Raw genomic sequence first — 24217 nt, forward strand, 5'->3', positions numbered from 1 at the left:
AATGTTAAATTTTAGACATAAACGAAAATCTTAAAATCAAAGTTGTCAAGATTTAAAGGAAATTTTAACAAAAACAATTTAAACAAAAACAATTTCAATCAATAATAGGCTATAAAAGTTGTCATTTTTTGTTTTTAGCTCCTAGTATCCAATTCATTAGCAAGTCATAGGTCTTTATAGTCAAAATGAATCATTGGGAATCAGGACCTCTATGCTTTAATCTTTACTTCTTGTATATCTTAAAACTCTGAAGACTTGCTTGTGTGTCTGATCAACAAAGAAATTGCTATAACTCTGGTTTAGACAGCCCACTTTCAGTCCTGCCAATCTTACTTGTGAATGAAGTGGGCAGAAAGTTGGTTGATCATCTAATGTCAATGCAATAACTTTCTGGCCACTTTTGCAAGTAGGCTAGGTAGGGTAGAAAGCCGCCTTCTAGATTAGAGCTAAGCCATGATTCCCCATGATAAATTAAAACTAAGAAATGACTGATGACAATTGATCATTCCGTGTTCGTTCATTTCTTTTCAGGGTGCTCCATCCAATTTTGGAGGATGGTTGCGATTTTTTCACGAGCATCAATCACAGATTGTGGATCAGCATCATTTGCTTCTCTGTAAGAAAATGTTATGTTGATTTAAAAATTAAAATGTCCTCCAAAAAATACACCCAAAGGGCCTGTAGTAAATTTGTGCTAATTTCAAGAAAATTCACCTGTAATTTGATTGGTCTTTAGTATAAATATCTTATTTAAAACACTAAATAGAGCTTTTCCTACCCTATTTGAAGCAAAATAATTCGCTATCTTGGACGATGAGGTGACGTCAAAATTAAGCTTGCGAGATCCTTGAAATTTTGAAGTCACTGCAGTGTCAAAAAGTTTCAACAAAGAAAACCTACTGTGACCTACTTTCAGCAAAGATGGCTGATTATTTTTTTTCCATGTCGTTGCTTGGGAAATACAGAGTAGCTCTATCTAATGTTTTATATATCAGTGGTCTTAAGAGAATTAAAATTTACAGTTCTTTAAAAACTTGTCAATTGTTAATTCTGTCAATGGTTTTGATATTCCTCAACAAAATTATCAAGGTGAGTAGGATAAAACATATAATATTTTTACTTTACCTTAAATCAAGATGGTGAGCTCCACCTTCAATAACAATGGCAATAAGGTCATCAGATAAGTCTTCCAACACACCTCCCGGCATCCAAGGATCCAAATCCCCATTTGGAAAGATCAAACGAGATGCATGTTTGATTTCATCAAGTGTACCAAAATAGTGAGTTCCGTACCAGTCATTTCTGGACATGCCAAGACCAAACTTACCGGCACAATAGTGCTGTCGCATCTCCAAAGTAAATTGTAATGGTGGAAACATGTCAGTTTCATTAGTGCTGCTCCCTGGCAGTGCCAATTCAGTACAAGCCTATCATCATAAAAGTATTAATTTTTTGGATACTTCTTCACATAGATCTTTATATTTTAGCTTGCAAGTCAATCCATGTTGAAATTTAAAGTTAGTTTTTCTTTTGGATGGCAAGTCACTGAGGTCAATGAAAGAAATATGTATATACCGAATTCCAGTGAATACATTATTCAACGAGACTAAAGATACATTTTTAATAAGGGAGCTTGTAATATAGGCAAATAGTCAAACTTTTTAATTTGGCTAGAATTAGTTTTGGGGGATGACTGACTAAATCTGTCCTCTTTTGCCCAATTTTAAGCAATTTTGATGAAACTTAGGGATTATTTTGGCAAGAACTTAATTTGGCGAGTGAGTATAATATCTAATTTTAGTCATAACTAATTTTGGTGAATTTCGTCTAAACTCACCAAGATTAGTTCTCGCCAAAATAAGTTTCCTTAATGTAAATCAAATCATTTACTTGGTAGTCCCATGGTGGAGCATCAGGTCCAGTTCCACAGCCAGTTGGGTCAGCACAATAGACATACTCAGTGAAAGTGTCGTGACACTTTGCATCTGGTCCATATAACAAAGCTAAAAAGACAAAAATGCAATTGTTTAGATTAGCATCAATTTTTTTTTAAAGATGAAAAGTTAAGTTAAGACTCTTTCTTGGATATAACTTAACTTGATTAGGACATTTATCAACCATGTTATCATTAGAGAGATTGTCTGTGTAAACACGCCTAAAGAGGGCCAAAGAAGTATATGAGGACTATTTATCATTACATTTTACAATGAGAGTGAAGAGAGAGAAGCTGACCCTCCGATATCATCGGACCGGGCCCTATCCTGGGATAGTTTCCTACCCCTAGATGGGGAAATCACAGCGCTTACCAGACATTGTACTCTGTGCTCGCGACACATCAGAGCCGTGCTGTATCGATTATGATACTCGAACAGTACGGGAGAACCTTGCGTTCTCGCAGGTACTGAACATATGAGAACCATCACCACACCACATTTAATGTCCAGCATATCTCCCGATACTCTTGTATCAGAGTGATGGTACCCTATTTCCCTCACATGGTATGGGTTGACCCGGGCCAAGGTACATTCACTTGCCAAGTGAATCGCAGCACCTAGTGGGAATCGCACCCTGACCTCCAGCACGAAAGTCAAGAATGATGACCACTACACTACTGCGCCATTTTACAATATCAATCAATATCTTCATTTATTAGCTTTTGAACTAGGTCTTTGAAATTGAAAGTTTGATTTTAAAATATCTCCAGGGTACAATGCCTTGTTTTCCAGACTAGGAACTAGGTAGGATAGCTAGCAGACCTTTCAAAGTGGGTATTTAGCACTTTATATTCTCCAGATATAGCTTTTACTTACAAGTGATGTTAGCAAGTCCAGATAGTTTGTTGGCACCTTTAATATAACTACAAGCAACATTGACCGGATGCCCTGGTAATTTTGCCATGAAATCAGCTGGATAAGGATAATCAACCATAGCCAACAGGGTGAATGCATTCCTAGCCCATAACAAAACATTATTCTTGAGGTTAGGGTTTTTCATTTGCTCAGGACACAAGTTGAAGGTGCTTTGGATGACTTGTTTTCCAACATCGCCAGAATCAAAAAGCTTGATCAGTGCTGAAAATCCTTGTTGAACTGATGTAGGACAAGTTGAGTCTGCCTTATGGAATGTCTAGAAAAATGAAGAGCATATTGGTATTATTTGTATAGTATACAGGGTTTTTTTATTTAAAATCTCAAGACGTGTGTCAATCACACTCCTAAAAGTTTTGCTAGTTTATCACACAGTATTTTTAATAGAAAAGTCTTAATTTATGGTGTATGGTTGATTGCACTCCTCAGAGAGCGTGATCAAATGCTTCAAATGATTTAGACTGGTTATAAACTTAATATATGAATGGTATGAATTTTGAATATTTTTGAATAATTATCATGTAGAAATATCATCATACGTTTGTGACAGCTTCCCAAAATTCTGATCTTGGTCTGTTTCCAGCAACAGTCATGAATGGAGCACTGCTGGCAACTCCACCATCAATGATATCAGGATATTTGTATCTCATGTATGCTGTCAACATACCTCCATAGCTGAAAATTAAATTTAACAGGACTTTGGTTGCAAAGCTTAAATCGTTGAAGTAAAACCAGACTACTACTCAAACTTCAAGACTAAAACTACTGGAACTCAGTTTTAGAATTGAAGGTAATTTCTTTAAAATCTAAGTTTAGCAATTTTCCACAAACTTTGATAGTTAAAGAGTGATTTAAATATTCGTTAGTTTCAAAACTAACTGTCTGTAGTAGTAAAAAGAGAACAAAGAGTTGAGTTATTAAATAGCAAAAAACAATCACATACCTTCCACCAAAAGCAAATACTGTGTTATTTTGAGCAGAATGATCTTTTTTCACTTGCTTGACAAGGTATGCGAAATCTGCTAATGCTTGCTCAGTTGTGAGGAAGCCAATGTTATCTCCTTTGAAAGATTGGTCACCAAATGGTAAAGATTTCCCATAATATCTCTATAAATAGATATAAGAAATATCATTCCCCTTGAGAATGGACCAAAACATTTCGGGAAGAATCAAATGATAATAGCAGCATTCTTTTTCCCCATAAAACATACAAGTAGATAGAAACACAGGAAAATAAGTTACACAAGAAAAACTGGAATTATTATTATCAGAGATTCAATTTTAACTTAAAAATTTGAAAAAAATAAAAGCTTTGGAGTTCAAGGTGAAAATAATATCATATAATTGGTTTTCTCTTTTTTTTAAAGATCAAGCTAAGTATAGACATTAAAAAAGGAATTCAGATGAACAAAGACAAGTTATTCAAATATCAATAGGTTTCAGTGACATACATGTTCTCCAAATAAGATCAAGCCTTTGAATCTCTTAGCAAGTGCAAAGACAAAACCGGTGTTGTCCCAAAAATTAGTAATATCTCCTTCATTCCCAGTATAAAAGAGAATGGGTCCTTTTCCATCAAAATATGCATCTAAAAAGATCAATAGAAAATAATTATACAGGATGTGGTTTCTCATTACAATAACACAAATAGTTGCAAAATTTACACTGAAAAAGAACAAGCCAGTTCAATTTTCATAAATATTATTTGCCATACATTTTTAAACTGAAATAATATAAGGATGATGAGTAAAGATTATAAAAAGATTATGAAAATTGATTGTTCCTTTCAAAATAACACAGGAAAAATTATGCAAATGAGATATTTTCCTTTGTATCGTATAAATGCTGAAAAATTATATATATGTGAAGAAATTCGAAGAATTTCTGTCCAACTATCTTCTATATATACCTGAAATCAAATAACGCTGTTGATATCTTCCATTTGGTCCAGCACTTCCCAAAAAGTTAAAGTGATCAATGAATTGACCAATATATTTGGTCTGATATGGTTCTGACTTTAGAGGATGTGGGTAAGCTAAAGCCAGCCCAATACATACAAATAGAAATATTATTTTCATATTTCCTATCCAAAAACAAAAAGTTATTGTAATAATGCACAAAGTCTATACAGTTTACAGTATAGTGCATATAGGATTCTTTAACCCCTGATTCTTTTACCTCTTTTTGCTGATAGTGAACTCTTTAAGCACAAAACACTTCAAATAGTGATAAAAGCACATGGCTCCAACTGGGGTTCTAGGTCCCCCCTGAGAACAAGGTCCCCGGGCCTGATAAAATTTTAGGAGTGTCTCTTATGCTCAGTCTTATCAATTTGATTTCTTTGTAACTTTCATGAGTGTTTCTTATTAGTTCTTAGTTTTATATATTTGCTTTCTTTTTTACTTTTACGACAGTCTCCTCTGCTTCGTTTACCTTAATGGGATTGATTTATGTGGGGATTAAATTCTGGGTCAAGCTCATCTGGGAAATCTTATTAAGATTTTGCGGAGACTTAATTTTGCGGATGACTCATTGTTTTTGACTTGGTTCTTTTTTTGGAGTTTAATTCAAAAAAAGTTTGCAGTTAATCTTTGACCTTTTCAAACTTACATTGCAACTTATTTTGTCAGATGACAACTAAATCAGTGAAGTCTGTGAAATCTAATCCCCGAAAAAATTGGTCCATTTAAAGTAATGAATTGGCTTTTTTTCCTGGCTTTTATAAGGGTCTCTTTTATGCTTAGTACTATCAATTTGCTTTCTTTAACGAGTGCCTCTTATGGTTGGTTTGATCAATTTGCTATCTTGTATATAACTTTTACGAGTGTCTCTTATGCTTAGCTTTATCAATTTGATTTCTCTGTTTCTTGTGAAAATAAGTGTTTCTTACGTTTTAGTTTTATAAATTCGTTTTCTACATAATTTCCACAAGTGTTTCAAGTGGGTAGTTGAAAAATTACAAAAAAAGTAAGGAGAATCTTTTAGTGCAGGGAGGGAAAGTTGTACAATGTTGTTTTTATAAGTTCCCATTTCCGCATGTACTTAGACTTCAAGATAGGCCACCATAGAATGAACTTCCTTTTATAGGATGAACCATATTCATGTGGCTTTCAGCCTTGCACTCCATTGTTGCAGAGGCTTATCAATTTTAATGACTTTTTTGACTAATGACCAAGTTAAAAAATTTTAATTTTTTTATATTTGAGTATTAAAAAGGCATGCATTCAAATAATAAAGGTTTAAAATTTTTCTCTGGGCTAGTTAGGCGGCAATCACAAATATCTCCGTTTCGCATCGCCCGACCGACTCTTGAAAATTGAAAATAATTGAGCCGGTGAGTCGGTAAATTTGTCGGACTTTTTCTGTCAATGACCTTTCCTTCGTTCAAATTTTATTATTGCTGATTTTTCGCAAGCGATTTTTAGCGCATTTGCAGCATTTTGATTTTGTTTATCATTACATGCGCCATTTTGGGGTTGGAGTTTAATAGTGTTCAAAGGTCATAATTTTAAACCACCCATTACATGCGGTTGTTTTGGCTGCTGGCTGGCACTGGCAGTTTCCTCAAGAATGCACTTCAAAAATGGATGGAAAAATGGAAACCCGAAATTTTTTACGACCGACCGACTCACTTTTTAGACCCAACGAGGATGCGAAATGAAGATATTTGTGATTGCCGACGACCCTCGACATGGCCCGAGAATTCTCGGGCCTCTTCGGGCCATGTTCGTGTCGAGAGACCCTATCAATTCTTTTGGCCCGAACATGACCCGAGTCATTCGGGCCATGTTAAATGTTAAATTGATTCATCATGTCCAGTCAAACAAAATAGTACAAAATAAGATTTGTCTGTTTTTTGTTTATATCGCTCAAAAAAACTTTACGAGCTTCCCCTGGACACGCTGCAGTTTAAAACCAGGACCAGTTTACTAGGGCCGATGAAATTTACATATGAGTTTACCGTCGTGAACTTACCCAAAAATAGATGCGGCATGATTTTATTATTCATTATTCATTATTTTCCCAACAGCACCTTATCCACCATTTCTGCTAACCATTCTCTCTCAAAATAAAAAATTTTGCTTCGCTTCAACCCTACGCATGTTTTGCAAACGAAAAATAAAGATCGATTGCTACAGTGGCGCTAGATTTGGCAAAAAACTAAAATGGCCGCCAGGGCGGTTAGGCAGATAGATGGGCGTGAGGCCCGCTGTTAGTTGTAGGATTGAGGGCGGTCACATTTTCTGTAAAAAATCTTCTTTGTTTACCCGTGTTTACTCTGGGAAAAAAGTCATGCGTAGAGGGAATCCTGCGTAGAGACGATTTTAACAACGATGGAGGTTGTAGTTGTAAAGAAATATAGAAATAATGAAAATTTTAGGAATTTTGAAGATAATGAAATTTTCATGCGGGTGCTTTTTAGAGATGCGGGCGGCCGACGGTAAACTCATATGTAAATTTCATCGGTCTAGCAAATATTTCCACCCTAAGTATATTTATGACTATGTTTTCATACCAAATAAGACATTTAATATTTATATGAATTTACAACATTCATATATTTAATATAATTAAGAGAAACCAAGTTTTTCTCAAAGAAAATGTTAAAAAAATTCAGTCCTGAAATTACACGCCTGTTTAAATCATGTTTTCAAAAATTGGTTTGGAATATTGATGGAACTGTCTACCCACTTCCACGGCGATCTCGCTCTCTACAAAATTAGCTTAAGTAATTGAAGTTTAATTACGCCGATTTTTGTTAATTTTTCAATCACGAAACTTATTTTCAATATTTTGACTGTAAAACATAATATTTTAATTTAATTTCAATATTGGTGTATTGAAAATAGATTTGCCTTCGATATCAACCTAAAATTGAGAAAATTGAAAAAAAAAAATGACTGTTTAAATGAAGATCTTTTGTCGTGTATGTAGTCGAGGGAGTCGTGTATGTAGTCGAGGGATTGTTTTTTTAATCACAAAAATCACCTTCAATTTTCACATTTTTCAAGAATAGATTCCGCTCTTACAAGAAACGAACCTTTTTTCTTTCTTAATCTTAATTTATTTGTTACAATTTCACATGGATAAGGCCAAATTTTGAGTTTTTTCTTAACACGGTTCAAACTTGAAAAAACAGATTTAAATATGGCAAAAATATGTTCTGTCATTTGCTCATTTATGTTTTGTCTCTTTTTGTGGATATATAAATTAGGTTACCAAAGCAACGTAATTAAATAAGAAGTGTGAGTTATTTCGGAAAAAAGTCTTCTGCAATTAGACGCAATTATAAGGGAACTCTGACTTATTTACCGAACGCTTCCACAGCAATTAGAGGAAAGAGAAAATAATTCGTGAAAAGAACTTCTTGAACTTCCGAAACGAGATCGCAGTGTTCTATACCACCCCTAAGCTCCACAGAAAAGTCTCTTTATATAAATCAACATAAATACCAGATTACTTGATGCATAGAAGTTATACCTATAATAATGATGCAACATAAGCAACAAGCAGAACTTCTGGGATGAGGATGTCCATTGATTGCTGCACTGCAAGTTGCTGCAATCACTGCCATGAAAGCCAAAATGGCGCATTTGCAATTCACTTTCGATTTTATTCAACTTTCATTTCTCATGTGATGCAGGCGTGAAACAATGTTCTCTTCCTCAGAGCCTTAACTTTTCTTACAGGAGATCAACCAAAGGTCAACAAATTCCGGAAAAATCATCTGCGGTGGAAAGAAAACAAATATGGCGGCGGTAAGTGGTCAAGCTTTCACAGACAGGGAACTTTATACAGTTTGCAAAACTTTATTAGCCAAATTTGAAGAAGTTAAATCGGGAAAGAAGGTATCAATCACAACAGAACTGAAATCTGCTGTAAGATTAATTTTATATGGAGCCAAACCTGGATCATTGCACCCAAATTTCAAGAAAACAATCTTTGAATTTCTTTGTCATTTGACCACTTTCAGTGATGTTCTTGCTGCCCAAAGTGGTATCAACCATAGAAATAAACTACTGATTGTACTTTTTCTCAAATTATCATACACAAATATAAGCGAATTGCCACCAGATTTAAAATGGAAGCGAATGTTTGGTTTGATTTACAGTATCATTCAACGCAACTTAGAAGACATGTCAGTAAAAGCACCCCTTTTAAACAGCATTACTTTTCCAGCACTTGAGCCTCAATCAGGAATTCCAAGACAAGCAATCTTAAAGCTACCACACACACTTAACAAGGGGTCTCCATGGAAGTTTGAACAAGCTGGTGATATTTCAAAATACCTTTGTCAATGGCTCTTGGTCTACACAACCCAAAATCCTGGCTCAAGTGGAAAGAAATCTCTCTTCCAAAACAAGTCCCCTAATGTTGTAAGTAATTTCATTTTATTACCTTTAGTTCAAAATAATACCTATAAGGCTAAATGGTTTTAAAAATCTTTGGATGCACAAAAGTGGTAGAGTATACACCATGAGTAACCTGAGATCAGATTGTGGTTGTTTTCTGCCCACCACGCTGAAGCTCTAAAGGGATGGGTGAAAACATACAATCTGACGAATATGCAATCTCGAAATCGTAAGGACCGCGTTGGTCTAAAAGGACTGGGGATGACAACAAAGTTGCATGATTGTGTTTGTGAATAGGGCACCGTATCAGTTTTTGACTTTCTGGCGCACAACAAGATTCTTGTTGTAGAATTTTCCGCGGGAGGACTATTTTCCTCAGATGTATAATTTTCAAGTGTCTTTAGAGGTTTACCGTGCATGTAAGAAAATTATGAACAGCTGTTATCAAGTTAATCATGAGTGGTTCTAAATCCGACAGCCCAACCTAAATCCAATGGGGTCTTTCAAAGATACAAACAGTTTCAGTGTAGACCTAACTCTTCATAAAAAAATTACGGGAAACACATATTTGGACTTTGTACCCTATGCTGCACGCCAGCACTTAAGCTGAAATCCCGGAAAAGCGGGATAAAAATCAGTTTTTTGCAGTTTGCATAAAAACGCCACATAGAAGATCTTTCAAATTCAGTATGTGAATAGACCTTTTTTCAAAGAGGCCACCCTGTTGAATAATTATGTAGTCCAGCAGAAAAACAATGATAAAACCATGCATAATTATTACAATATACATGATACAGTAATTATGCATGGCTCTATCATTGTTTTTATGGCTGGACTACATAATTATTCAACAGGACGTCCTCTTTGAAAAAAGGTCTATAGAGCAGTAAAAAATAAAACTTTTCTATTTTTCCTTTTTTTTGCAAAAGTTCTAGAAATGAAAATAAAAGGATAATTGAATACTATCCACTGATGATCCGAGGCGCCATCGTAAAGCTAGAATCGCTTCGCGTACTCTTCGCTTGAAAAAATGATTGACAGATTAAATTTTTCACCCGCGCAGGAATTCGGGGACGTTCTGCGAGCGGTCTGCAAGCGTTCTCAGCTCAATCCTCGGACCGTGTTAAAAATGGTAGACTCAGCTGTGACAGATCATTTCGATGGAAGTTGTTGGAATGTTTACAAGACTCTTGACAGAAAATCTTTTGTTTTATTGTCAATGATGACAGTGCCGTTATTAATTTTGTTAGATCTGATATATTGATGTTTGTAAGTGCACTTTTTACAATTTTAGTTTTGATTCCCATTGAAGAATCATATTCTGGTTTTCATGTTATTAGATGCTATTTTAGAGCTTTAGAGCTACACTGACAAACTAAAATAAAAACAAACCTTTTGCTGTGACGCAACGAAGATACCAAAGTGTCAACTAAGCTGAGAAATTTGATACACTGAACCAAATAGCAATAATTGCTTTTATACAAAACATAATTTTTTATTACAAAATTGTTCAAATTTTTAACGTTAAACATGAGCAACGGATTCAGAATACAGAAAAGAGGTAATTATTTTTACAACTCACACGTTTTTTATCACTTTAATTGAGATCTTGACATTATAGTCATATTGTTAGATGTTTAGTTTCAAGAGTTCTTGCAATAGTTTATTGTTCAACTTGGAGAGGGAATGTTTGTAAACATAGAATTTTTTCATAACATTTATTTGGGGGGTCAGATTTAGGCAGGGCTGTTGGATTTAGGACCACTCACAGTAAATGTTTCTATTCATCTATATATTTAAGTAACATTAGGCCCGAAGGCCCATACGCCCTACACAGATTTTCTGTTTAAAAATCAGGAAAATTAAAAAAAAGTTAATTTTTGTAATAAGTGTTATACTTAAAATGACTTAAAAGGACCACATTCTTTTAGTCAGTGAATTATCCTTGTGTGAAAAATTCAAGTATAAGAAAATGATATTTTCGCAACATCTTCAAATTTACCAAACAAAAATACATTGTTCTGTGTTTTTCAGAAATGTTGTTCTGGTCTGTATTTTTTCGAATAAGAGAAGAAGGAAGACAACATAGATCATAGATCATGATAAAAGAAATAGTTGATTTCAGTACCTTTGGGAAAATGAGTATTGCGACTATATTGTTTTATGGCAATCTTAAATCTGATTTTTGTAAATGATTAATTGAAGGCTTTAGTATCATTTTATCATGAACTCAAAAAATTATTTTGTAAAATTCAGGGCAAACAGGGGTGCCCATAAGTAGCCGAATTGGGGCCCCGATTAGGGTACCCTATAAGGATCGATTTTAAAGAAGGTTTTTCAAAATCGGATAATGTTGGAAGTGTTTGATTAAGATCCCTCAAAATAGTTGTTTAGGAGAACGTGACAGTATATTGAATAGAAAATTAGTCCAGCATACACTTGAAATTTTCACTAGATATTTGTTTATTTATTGTTCTCTATCGGATAAAGGAAAAACCACGGTATCTTTAAACATCATTGATTTTTCTTTATATAACTATGGCAGCCTTGAGAATTTCTTTGTTATGGGGGTAACTTTCATCAGTTTCATAACAGAAAACCTTTTGAAAACAATTCCTTGTATTTTCAAAGGGAAATAGTCTTAAACAATTTCTTGCATTTTCAAAGGAAAATATAATAGTCTTAAACAGATTCCTTGTGTTTCCCAAGGAAAATAATAGTAAGTTGTAAACAATTCCTTGTATTTTCAAATGAAAACGATTCCTTGTTTTTTTGGACATTATGATTAAAACCTTCTAAGGCAGTCTAAGGTGACTTTGAAAGACCTTTGAAAAATTGAAAAGCAGTGCCATGAACTAAATGGTTAATATGCAAAATCTGAGATATGATTTTGATATAAGCATATTGTGATAATTATATATTACAAAAATATTCTCTTGAGGAGATGTATAAAGAAAAGTGAAAGTTTAAAAGGGTTTAATGAAAAATCTTATCTACGGCTTTAGCAGGGATTGTATTGAATGGTCGAGTTAAGTTGAAATGTTCAAACCTCTGATATAAAAATTTCTTTGAAAATTTTTACGACTTTAAAAAAATTCTACACTAAAACGAAGAAAGAAGTATATGTGTATGAACTTTATTTTGATTGGATTGTGTTTATATCTTTCTGAATCTTTGATGTTTGGGACTTTGCTTATTGCAAATTTGTAATTAATATTTCAAATATGATATTCTCCTATATTCCTTGGGTCTAAAGTTGAAATTCTCCTAAATTAAATCGGCAAAGTATTTTAATTTAAAGACAGCTTTACCTTTTTTTGAATGTTTTGAATATCTGAAACAATTTAAAACAGAAACTTATTTTATTTTACATTCTAGTCGCAAACCAATACGGCAGTTATGGAAATAGACGGATCACCATGTCGCGATATTTTCACAGTTCTCAACATTAGTAAAAATTACATCAAAGAACACATGTTAAACCTCTACACATTCGCTGTCCTCAAATCATGGCTTGAGTTTGCTTTATCACAGGAAGATATGACTGATTGCTTAACAAGCACTTTACCAAAATTCCCAACAACTAAAGGAACGCCAAAAGGAGCATCATACTCAGATAGTCCCTTATCAGCATTCGGCGCTAGTCAGTTTTATGACGTTGATTCTGAAAGCTCGACCGAGTCCCCTTCAGTGTCATCCTCATTTGCTTCATCCCCAGTCTTTTCCCAATTCGACGAATTAACCAACGAGCAATTTGACCGGCGCCGAACATTCGATCAAATGTCTCTACGTTCAGCCACACCATCGTTCATAGCTACACCACGTAAAACAAGCCAAGCTTTCGATACTGTCTCTATTACTTCAGATATCTTTTCAAATGCATCCAATTTGAAGAATGTAGCGGCAAAATATTGCTTGAGAATCATTTTACAATCAGAACGAGGCCCATTGAAAGATACTGACCGAGCAATGGTAACTGCTAGTGTGGTTGAAGCGATCCAAATCCTGGACTTGCTTTGCAAAGAAGAATGTACATTTACTCAAAAGGTATTTATACACCTGACTTTTAATTCAAAAGAGTGCTCAATACTTGTTATCTGTAAAGCTAGAGCCTTATCATACTTAAAAAAAATGAAAGGAGAAACTTTTTTCCAATACTCAAAGTTTCTTGCTTTCTCAAGCATTCGCCAGTTCATTCCACAAACGGATTAAATCGTTAATTTCTTTTGATAGTTTAATCTAGTCTGTGTCAAAAAAGGTGTGCAGTGTTTTTATTTTTAACCATAACTTTCCAATAGTTTGTTGTATAGTAAAAGGTTTGGGTTTGGTATCGTTGGAAAGCTATTCAAATTCGCTTACATTACTATCCACTCGTTTGTGTGTCAAAATTCCTTCAAAAAGTGAAGCAAAATGCAGAAGAAAATATGAACTTTTTGTAGAATAGCGCTATTTAAAAATTCTAGGACGGAAGAATGGATCTAAATTACCCGATCTCTGTTAATCTATTCTCGTTTGCAGGTGTTCAATGAGATCAAGAAGCTGTACCGTCGTTTAGAGGAGAAACCTGTAGCTGCTCGTCGAGTGTTGGTTGCTCTTGTTCAGTTCTACATCAATCACCACGAGGAAATGATGATCCAGGTCGAAGAAATCCTTGAAATCTATTTCAAAAACATTCCCAAACATTTATACACAAGTCAAACGACTGGTTTTGAAATCTACGAGCTATGTTTGAAAAATAAAGAGTTTTTTAAATTCCATCCTGAAGTGTTGGTTAAATATGTGCCCAATCTGTTTCGTTTCGCTGCATGGTGGCCTTGTAATTTCATGGAAGAAATCTGTGAGATTCTATCCTTGATTTTAAACCAATCGACTGCTGCTGAGATTCTGCATTTGATCCTGGATCTACCTTGCCTGACAGCTTTGTTGCAACTAAGCCATGACGGTTTTATTGAGGATCCAGTGAAGCTTGGTGAACGCTTGAAAACCGACTTACCGCCTTATTCGAAAGCATTATTCAATTTTATTTTACGTGACAAACTCATGGGAGTTGAAACCATTGATAAAATTCCAGAGCTTCACCGACTGTTAGGCGAATTCAGCCAAGATCCTTTGGTTAAGTACGTGACTGACATCCTACCACCATTGCTGGTGACTTATATGTCAATCATTGAAGAATTGGATTCTGAAGAAGTGTACAAGAAGATCTTCCCAATCTTAATCGAGCGTACATACCAATTGTTCCCTGTAGATGCCGAGCATGGTAAAATATTAGAGATCTTTGGCACTGAGATCAAATCAATTGCTGAATGGTACCCAGAAGTCATTTCCCTTCATAGTGGTGAGATCATCTCCTTTCTAACACTGTTCCGAAACAGTACATCTGTCCAGAAATCATCCAACATTGTCAATGCTGTGTTACACGCTATTGGAGATTCTGTTTCTGCAATGGATAACGCTATTTTATCCAGTTTTTACGATACCATTGAAGAACTAGCTTACGAAGCTTTGAATGGGATGAATTCTAATAAAGAATATATATTATCAAGCATGGAGATCTTACAGAGTCTTTTAGCGACTATATCTAAGATAGCTGCGCATGCTCAAGAACATATTCAACGGGCCGTTGTCTGTTTAAACAAAGTGGTCAGCTTTGTTGCAGATTCACCGCTTTTCGTCAACCTTAAAAGTTATGCTCAGGAACTGACAAACATGTTGAATAGACCACAAGTAGCACCGGCTATTCTTTGTAAACGATCGGGTGTTGTCCCTTGGCACCTGACCGGCGACTCCTCTTTGATGTTGAAAATTCATGTGTTGTCTCAATAGAGTTTAAACAATTTTAATTTCTTTTTAGTTTTTAAATTATATGAAGTATAGAATTTTTGACTGAAGATTGTAACGAAAGGTTGCGTGAAACTTTGCTTATTAATAATTCTAATCCCAACTTCCATTTATTGTTTAGTTTTGAAATTAAATGTTTTGGTTGCCAAATGTCTTACAAAGTAAAAAGTTGAGCACTTTCTTTTTGTATATAAGAACCCGTGGATTTTGTATTTCGAATCTTTTAATTTTGTAATTATTACAGCATTCGAAAATTCGCCAGGTGCGTATTGATTGAAAATAATTACAGTGGAGTCTTTACAACTCGAACCTCTATAACTCGAATGTGCTTATCAAGTTGATATGGAGACTCCACTATATTTGCAATTCATGATATTCATGACGTAATGCTTTCTACGGAAAGACCCTGGTATTTGCCAGTAGTGGCAAATTTTATACGATTTTTGTCTAGTTTAAATTTTCCACTACTGGCTAAAACCAGAGTATTTCCGTAGAAAACATTACGTCATGAATATCATAAATAAGGATCAAGTGAATTTTCCAAAAATTGAATTTATTATTTACCCACTGATTTAATTTTGAAATTTGTATATTGATATTTTTTTCAACAAAATATATTTTTTGATAGCATGAAATCTCCAATTGTTAAATATCGACGAGCACACGCCCTTCTCACAGACCCCTTCCCACTAGAAAAATTGGCCAAAATATCGTCCCAGTGGAACATTATACTCCTATTTTTGCACCCACTAAAACAATAAAAAAAAACAATTCTCCCTGCAAAATATTATGCTATTTTTCCGATCTCCATCGAATTTTCTGACTTGAAAACAAAAGAAATTGAATCCCCGGTCATAAAAATTATGGGAATATCAATCCCCATCGAGTTTTAGCCAATTATTTTTACCCCAATCGGCTGGGTTAGTGTTAGTACGTGCACGTGCTTTGTATCGAATTTTTAATGAAAAACATAATGTTATATGGTTATAATTCTTACATTGTTTATTATAAACTTCATCAGATCTTTGATTTTTCGAATGCCTGAAACCTTTGCTTTGTTTTATCAAAAAACAAAAGTCATTTTTCTTATTGACGATTATTTATTTTTTTCGTAAAAATATTTTTGCAGATGGTCAAATACACCTAGAGCTACAAATTGACACATTTGACCAGAATGGGACCTTATCAATTTAATTTTGTTTTCAATTTATTCACTCACTTCATTCTTTTCCAGAGGGCACACAGGTATGTAGTATGTTTTTACTGAACTACTTAACTTTACATTATTAGAAACTTGTTAATTCGACCTCAACATTTATAGATCTAAAATAATGTGTTTCTTTCCAATCCAATCACTGATTCAACTAGTACTTCTAAAATGACGACTCTAAGATAATGTTAATGATACATTTTCAAAGTAAACTTTCTTCAAAGATAGACTGGCCATTTCAAACTTACTATTTACGAAATTTCACTCTAGCAATTTTATACAGTAAATTTTCTCTTTTTCTAACCCCTTTACGAAATTTTATGTAATTCCAACAGGCTCTACACGTTTTTTATAAGAACATCCAAAATATTTGAAGTCGGACGTTCTTAACGTTCTTAGCCTCAAAATGTTCTTAACATGTTCTTGATTTCGCCATTTTTTTATTGTTGTCTATTTTCCTAAGAAATTGGGTGTTTTAAGGTCTATAAAGCCATAAATGTTCTTAACTTGTTCTTAACATTTTGGCCATTGAAGCCTTATGTTCTTATATAGTTTGTTCTTATAGAAAAATGTGTACCACCGCTTTTTTTCCGTAAACCGCCTTACGGCTGAAAACTCCACGAATTTATATATTCCCCGTTTACAATATCCCTCTAATCGACATTAGCATCATCGAGGTACATTGAAGATTGAATTAGAGGGAACCAATTGAACAAAAATCTTCTCATTTAGTGAAATGCATACAACAGCGGTATTAGTATTCATCGGGTGCACCCTGATCACCGGGACATCATGTTTGACCAACATACCCGCATACTGCCATAAACCACATGGTCAAACATGTGCTTGGTACCCAGAATGCATCGAGAAACGTCAAATCTGTCCTGGGAACGATAATTACGCAATGAAATATGCCCATCATTTTTGCACCAAGTTCGGTCAAGAATACTCAACATTTGGCACCACTGGTCAAAAATGGGTAGATGCAACTCGCCTTTGCCTGCAACGTGCTTTAGTACCCTATCTAGATGACCAAAGTGTTACATGCAAGAATTTGAAGAAAGTAGCTTTCGACTCACACGTTTGTTGTTACCTGGGCGGTCCCGCCTGTACACCCTCAAATGAAATCCGCCCATCAGTTTGTGACGTTCCAATTAAGGATTGGCTAAGATTGTTCTGGATCGTCAAAGGGTCATTCAATATTTTCGGACAGCATGCAGAAGTTGTTGGTTCTTTGAGACAAATTATGGGCGTTCTTAAGGGGTGTGCTAAACACCACGTCGGGCGGTAGAACGATGGATATTTTTTATATCATATTTTTTGCACTAAATAGAGTCTGTTCACGATAAGTCTTAGTTTGGGTTTATAGTACCGATCCCCTTGAGGTTTCCGTGGTTTCCGCGTGGCTGGTATAACTAAAAAGTTGCAAAACTTGTTGTGAACAGGCTCTAAGTACATTATAAATATTTATATTTTTATTGAAATAAAGAAAAACTATTTTTGAAATTCAATAAGATTTGTTAGTTGCCAGTGATTTTCGTGGCATTTTTTGGCGAACACGTTTTTTTTACAAGAACATCCAAAATTTTTGAAGCCTTTGGATGTTCTTAACTTTTTAAGTCTTAACTAAGCCTAAACATGTTCGTATCATGATTCTTATTTTCGCCATTTTTGGAGTATTTTTGTCCATTTTTTTAAGAAAGTGAGTGGTGTTTTAGAGTCCGTAAAGCCTTAAAATGTTCTTAACTTGTTCTTAAGATTTTGGTTATTGAAGTCTTGTGTTCTTATATCATTTGTTCTTATAAAAAACGTGAATTCAATCATTTCAATGTAACCATCACTTAAGTTTATAATTTCAATCAATTGAGTTTTATGATTCAACTGTCAAAGATAATTTCAATATTTGGCATGTAAAAGGAGCCTTACCAACACGTTGCAGTCATGTGATTTTCCATCGAATAAACTTGATATTTTTTATACTTGATTGATATAAGAGCAACCCTTAAATTCTACTTCTCTTTGTTATTTTTTGTCTAGAATTTCATATATCACATGCTCTTGTCATATAATTGATATGTATCCTGTGAATCATTGCTACATACCCTAGAAAATGAATTTTTCAGTAAGCAGTCTTTTTAGATTTAATTACTTTGTTCTTCCAGGGCAAATAAAACAATAAACGAAGTCAGTCATTTGCTTGTTACGTTTAATATCTATACAAGGGGCTGGACGAATCTTTTCAAGTCAAAAGAAAGTCTAGAAAATAGCAAAATTTGCAAAAAAAAACCCTTGAAAAATTTGTTTCTTCATACCTTAAGGTGAGGGTGGATAAACTGAATCAGTCTTTAAATCCTTGAAGGTTTTAAAATACCTTATTACCCCCTGGAAAAATGAAAAAAACGGACCTGAAAATTCTCCGATTACCCCATGGAAATACTCCTCTGCCGTATGAATACAAAATATAAAATGGCCAATATTGTTTATTCACAGTCTATACCAGTAGGGTTCCCTATGATTTCTAGTACATGTACATTTTCCATAACTGTAAGTATGTATAACTCGAATTTCTGGTTTTCTGGTCCCTTCAGTTAAACCAATGTCCATAACTCGAAAACAAATTTGCGTTCCCCGAGTCTATTCAAACTATGGAGACTAAACTTCAGCTTAAGGGTATATTAAGTTCTGCTGGATATACCACACAGGATTTTAACAGATACTCTCCCCCCCTTCGTCCCTTAAATTTATGATTAGCAAAATACGTCCCTGCTGCGTCATGTCACTTTGCATTGCATGGTAAAAAAGTCAAGGCCCTTTTTTGAAATCTGAAACTTTCTATTGTCCGCATGTAAAAATAATGTTTGTTTTAACCTCTGAGTGCTTTGTCTCGTGGAACCTTTTTTTGAAATCTCATCGTTTTTGACGTTTGTCAGTCAAGAGAAAATATCTTTCTTAGTTTATGAGAAGACGTTGTTTGAGTAGTTAGAAAACGTAAGGTTTTTGTAAGATAGAATGAAGATCTTAATTTTTATGCTGTTTGGATTGGTTGCCGTTCGATCGGTTCCCCTAGGTAAGTCTTACGAAAATCTGGTAAACAAGTTTATAAAAAGTCCAGCGGATGTTAACGTCCCCTGAAAAACTGGCGCTCCCTTTTTCGGAAAGTAGAGAATTCGGGTAGTACTTTTTGGGAAAAGGTAAAATTCAAAATGTGTGGAGATTTTTCATTTTAACTCAATTTGAATTGGGGTTCATGGCATTGTTAACTAAAAAGGAACATAAACTTTTTGGAGTTAAGTAGACATTCGAGTTAAAGAGACTCCGCTATATTATCATTTTAGAGGTTGATGGCCATTTGCGAGTGATTCGTTCAACTGACGAAGAAGGGGAGTTAATCAAAGACCCTTATTACACTGGCATCGAACCATTCGATCAACCCATCCCTGGAGACAAAGTAAGACAATATTGTTAATAGACCCCTATGCCAAAGAAAAATTGTTCTAAAAATAAGAAATTATATCTTGAAAATTAATGTCCATCGAAAATTGTACAATTTAAATATATAGACAGGGTTGTTACTAATAACCTTATACATATTTAACACCCCTGCCTCTGTGACCCAGTGGGATCCACCCCACTGGCCACCCCAGTAAATTTTTTTACCAAAAATGGCTCATTTTTCAGCCCCACTGGACAAATCACTCACCCCACTTGAATTTTGTAGTAAAAAATCACCCCATTGAAAATGATAAAAAGTTTACACATACCCCACTCGAAATGCCCTTATTTTAACGTACCCCTTAACGTAGAACTTTTCTTTCAAAAAATCACCCCACTAGAATTTTCTCCTTCCCCTTTATTAAAGGTAAAATATCCAAAAAAAACAAAAAAATCTGTATTTAACCCAACTTCTATGGTCATTGTCATGGTCATTTTAAAACGTATAAAATGCCAAACGAGAGGGGTTGAAAATCAAAAATTTCTGTCAGCACAAACCACAGTTGAACTTGTACCTTTCTTTCTTTAAAGCTAGGTTATAGCCTGAAAGATTTTCGAGAGGCTTTCTCACTTGCGTAGATACTGAAAGAAAGACCTCTACTTAAATCATGTCGACTAAACATTACTAGGTTCCAGAGTTTATAAAATTTGATATTACTGCTCCTCTATAGCCCCCTTCCCCCAGACTTCATTACATTTCTTGCTACAGTGTAAGAGTAGATCCACCTGATCAAGATGATATTTCTAGTGATATTTAGTAGCATGTAAGAAGCATATTTGACTAGCACTAAACCAAAAGATGGCCAGTATCTTCCATCGTTAAAACACAATAAAATTAAGCGGTCTACAATCTAACACACAGACTAACCAAAATTTAGCTCATGCAAAAAATTCTTTCTCACCCAAGTGAATGTCAAGGAAATTTTCGCCACCCCACTCAATATTTGAAAGAATATTTTTCACTCCAGTGAATTTCAGGTTTTTTGATTCTCGCCCCACTGGGTAATCAACACCCACTGGGGCACAGAGACAGGGGTGTTATTTACAATCTCAATTCACAAACCTAATTTACCCGCTATTTTATCTTCCATTTTTGCAGGAAGAAATTGAAGAAAATGAGGACGAAGTTTTATACGAACTTGAAGATGGTACAAGAATCACTGAAGCTGAATTTCACAAACGATTTGAAACTGTCCCTGTTACTGAAGATGGTGAAATAAAGGAAGAGGAGTATGAGCACGCAGAACACGAAGTACATCACGAAGAACACGAGGAGCACGAAAAGAAACTTGATGCTCACCACAAGGAGAAAAACGCTGCTAAGGTTAATATTATAATATATAAAACTTAAAAAAAATTACTTAATCCGAGAAACTGTGCGTCAGTGTGTCGCAAGCTGGCAGACAGTATGAACTACAGTGTAAGATGGGTCTAACAAGATGACTCCTAGATTGCTCAATACAGAACCGGACATTCTCTGTAAGGAGAAGCCTGTCATCTTGTTTTCTATGCGGGAATCAATATAGAAGATAATTTTTTTGTTTACAGCCACCAGTTGAAGAGGAAAATGACCATGAAGACAAAGAAGGTCCAGTAGAAGAACCAGTCAACCCACCATCTGAAGTCGTCACACCTGAAGAGCAAGAACTTTTGAATAAACAAGAACAAGGTATTTTTTCAAGGTTTTCAATCTTTTAGTACTAGGTGGAGGGGGGGGGGGGGGGGGGCTTTTTCTGTTCGAATGGCAAAACTTGTGTTAATAATTCCTTAAAATAAAGCTTTTGACTTGAAATATTTGTAAATTGAGTGACGTCATCAGAAAAAATCTTTTTTGTCAAAAGTAGTATTGTATGACAAGGACAAGGATCACGTGTGCCAAATTCAAACTAGATCAAAAGTTAAGGGCGGTACAAGAACCGCCCCCCAGATCTAAACCACCCATAAGAGCCTAGTATGAATAGAGGCAAAGGTTTTCATATCCGGCTTTATCTTATGGAGCATGAAAATAAGATTTGGTTTCGGTTCCTTCCCAACCTTGTGCTCCGTATCTGGTACTTTCCCTTTATACTATGGCTGCTTCTATTACTTTAAACTGTCTTTCTTTTATAGAAGAAGAGCACCACGAGGAAGAGCACCAAGAAGTGTTGCGAACTGAGAAATTAGCTGAAGGTCAAGTCCCTCCTCCATGGGAGTTAGAGAGAATGAGTCAAGAAGAACGAGACGCTGTTTATAAGAAATTTACTGAAATGGAACACCACACTGAGGAAATGGCTGATGGTCACTTTATTGAAACTGAAGGTATATATAGGTTGATAAAGACCAATAAAATTTGTGTTTGACCAACAGGAAGTCAATTTGTCGATTAAACTTTTAAAATTTGGACTAAAATTTTGGCTGAAATTTTGCGGAAATAGCCTCTCTAAGGATGGCAAAAACGTCAAACATGGACAAAACTTTCGAAATTCAGTCTCTCTGAGGCGTCAATTTTGGCTCGGAGATCTATCATCTTGCAAACCTACCCCCGGGGTGTATTCTCACTGGCAAGGAATTTGACAGTCCAGTGTTTTTCTATCTGCAGACACATGTTTCATCCCACTCGTCCATCTGACTCGGGTGGGTGAGCATAGACTATTGTTCTCACCATTGCTAAAGACACTAGCGTTAAGCTTTGTATAATCGGTTGCGATAAGTGGAAAAAATGAGGTCGCTCCTCAATAGAGTTTATGAAAGTGATCGATGTAAAAGGTTTTCTAATCACACGGACACGCATGGGGAACGCAAATTTGTTCGAGTTAAGGAAATTTTGAGTTATGGAGATTGGTTGATATAGCTCATTGTTCTGAAGGGACCAGAAAACTTTTGCGAGTTAAGGAGATATTTGGGTTAAATAGAAGTTCGAGTTATGAAAACTTGACTGTATTCCGATTATTCTTTTCAGGAGAAGATGAAGGAGTTGAACTACCACAGGACGGTGAAGGTTTTGAAGAAGCCATGCTCGAAAATGAGGAGAAAGAAGAAGGAGAGCACCATGAAGACGAAGATCGATTCTTTGAACAAGAAGATTACGAAAATGAAATGAAGAAACAGTAAGAAAAATTGTTCATACGTTCTCCATAATTTCCCTTATAAGCGCACGAAAGAGGGTTGGGTTTGAGGACAACATCAAGTTTATGTTAATTATTCCATCCGCAATTCCGTTGCTACTCTACTGATACAGACAAGTTAGACACCTTGGTAACTTAATATCGAACTTTTTCGTCAGGTTAATAGACGTTATGCTTTATTATGATTTTCGATCCTTATATTTTCAGACAACGAAACGAGGATGTCATCGAGCCAGAGGAAAATGAAAATGAAGAATTTGAAGAAGAAGATGAAGAAGAGCTTGAACATAAGGAAATCTTCACTACTCCAACACCTGTTAAGGTGCCCGAAGAGAAAGAGGTGCCCGAAAAGGAGCATGTGCCTGAAGAGAAACATGAGGAACACGAGGAACCTAAGGAAGAAGAACATGTGCCCGAAGAGAAACACGTACCCGAGGAGAAACACGTACCCGAGGAGAAACATGTGGCCGAGAAGAATGAGATGGAGGGAGAGGTTACAAAAGAGATTGAAGAGCCAAGAAGAAATCCCGAGGAGCAAGAAAAAGAACGCCTTTAGGAGATTTGAAAATTATTACTTCACGTATATCCCAATTTATTTTATAGTTGATTTGATACCTATATTTTCAGGATAATAATTATCCCTTTAAAATTTCTAACAATTTCATTAGGTTGTTTATATTCATTATATAAAAAGAAACCCATCCATTTATATCAAAGTTCATTTCAAGATCTGATGTTTTCATTTTAGCGCTTTTGTTGTCTTTCTTTGCCGAACCCTTTTCAGAAATCAAAAATTTGACCTTTCATCGAAAGTTTGACTTTCAAAGGCTTTGTACCCTCCATTTTGCTTTGAATACTTTCAAAATGTATACCAATCGACGCAGAATTTCCGTAGATAACAGAAATGCAATAAAAAGGTAAGCAAAAGCCCCCGTATAAAAGATTATGACACTTTGAAGTATCTGCCGTAATTCCAACCCCTCTACTTGGCAGCAATTTTTCGAACTTTCATAAATTACTTTACGCGAACATCACTTGCATCGTTTTGAGATTATTGCCATGGTTATTAACTCCCAGCGAATTTTACTAAAACTTCTTTCTATTCATAAAAAAAGTCAAGGGACATAATCACCATGGTAATTGTTTGAATACGAGGCAAGTGATGTTTGTGACGTAATTTATGAAAAGGTCTATTGAGAATAAAATACTCAATGGTTTCAAATTATATTTGGATTCATAATCTATCGTTTAACTGTGAAACCTCTTAGGTCAATTTAATAACACTAGCGTTATAATTCGGTTAAAAATTTATAAAAGCAAAACATGAATTGGGGTTTATTTAAAAATTTA

The 24217-nt window shown here is 35.0% G+C and overlaps 3 protein-coding genes across 3 annotated transcripts; 2 read left to right on the forward strand and 1 right to left on the reverse strand.

Moving 5' to 3' along the window:
* Nucleotides 1-432: 432 nt before the first annotated feature.
* On the reverse strand, nucleotides 433-4977 carry LOC136808337 (dipeptidyl peptidase 2-like). Its single transcript, XM_067064868.1, has 8 exons — nucleotides 4777-4977; nucleotides 4319-4455; nucleotides 3811-3974; nucleotides 3407-3542; nucleotides 2811-3126; nucleotides 1891-2003; nucleotides 1126-1427; nucleotides 433-614 (listed from the first exon to the last, which is right to left on the reverse strand). Exons 1-8 carry the CDS (start codon nucleotides 4943-4945, stop codon nucleotides 518-520), a joined length of 1434 nt encoding a protein of 477 aa, XP_066920969.1. The 5' UTR covers nucleotides 4946-4977; the 3' UTR covers nucleotides 433-517.
* A 3586-nt stretch (nucleotides 4978-8563) lies between these two features.
* Nucleotides 8564-15696, forward strand: LOC136808338 (AP-5 complex subunit zeta-1-like). The gene is made up of 4 exons (XM_067064869.1): nucleotides 8564-9244; nucleotides 12599-13267; nucleotides 13739-15270; nucleotides 15543-15696. The coding sequence occupies exons 1-3, from the start codon at nucleotides 8618-8620 to the stop codon at nucleotides 15044-15046; spliced, it is 2604 nt and encodes an 867-aa protein (XP_066920970.1). The 5' UTR covers nucleotides 8564-8617; the 3' UTR covers nucleotides 15047-15270; nucleotides 15543-15696.
* A 3469-nt stretch (nucleotides 15697-19165) lies between these two features.
* On the forward strand, nucleotides 19166-23583 carry LOC136808339 (glutamic acid-rich protein-like). Its single transcript, XM_067064870.1, has 7 exons — nucleotides 19166-19338; nucleotides 19607-19719; nucleotides 20863-21087; nucleotides 21312-21432; nucleotides 21873-22061; nucleotides 22702-22849; nucleotides 23075-23583. The coding sequence occupies exons 1-7, from the start codon at nucleotides 19281-19283 to the stop codon at nucleotides 23421-23423; spliced, it is 1203 nt and encodes a 400-aa protein (XP_066920971.1). The 5' UTR covers nucleotides 19166-19280; the 3' UTR covers nucleotides 23424-23583.
* Nucleotides 23584-24217: the final 634 nt, after the last annotated feature.

Source organism: Clytia hemisphaerica, unplaced genomic scaffold (assembly GCF_902728285.1).
Source record: "Clytia hemisphaerica strain Z4C2 unplaced genomic scaffold, Clytia hemisphaerica genome assembly, whole genome shotgun sequence".
Lineage (NCBI taxonomy): Eukaryota > Metazoa > Cnidaria > Hydrozoa > Leptothecata > Clytiidae > Clytia > Clytia hemisphaerica.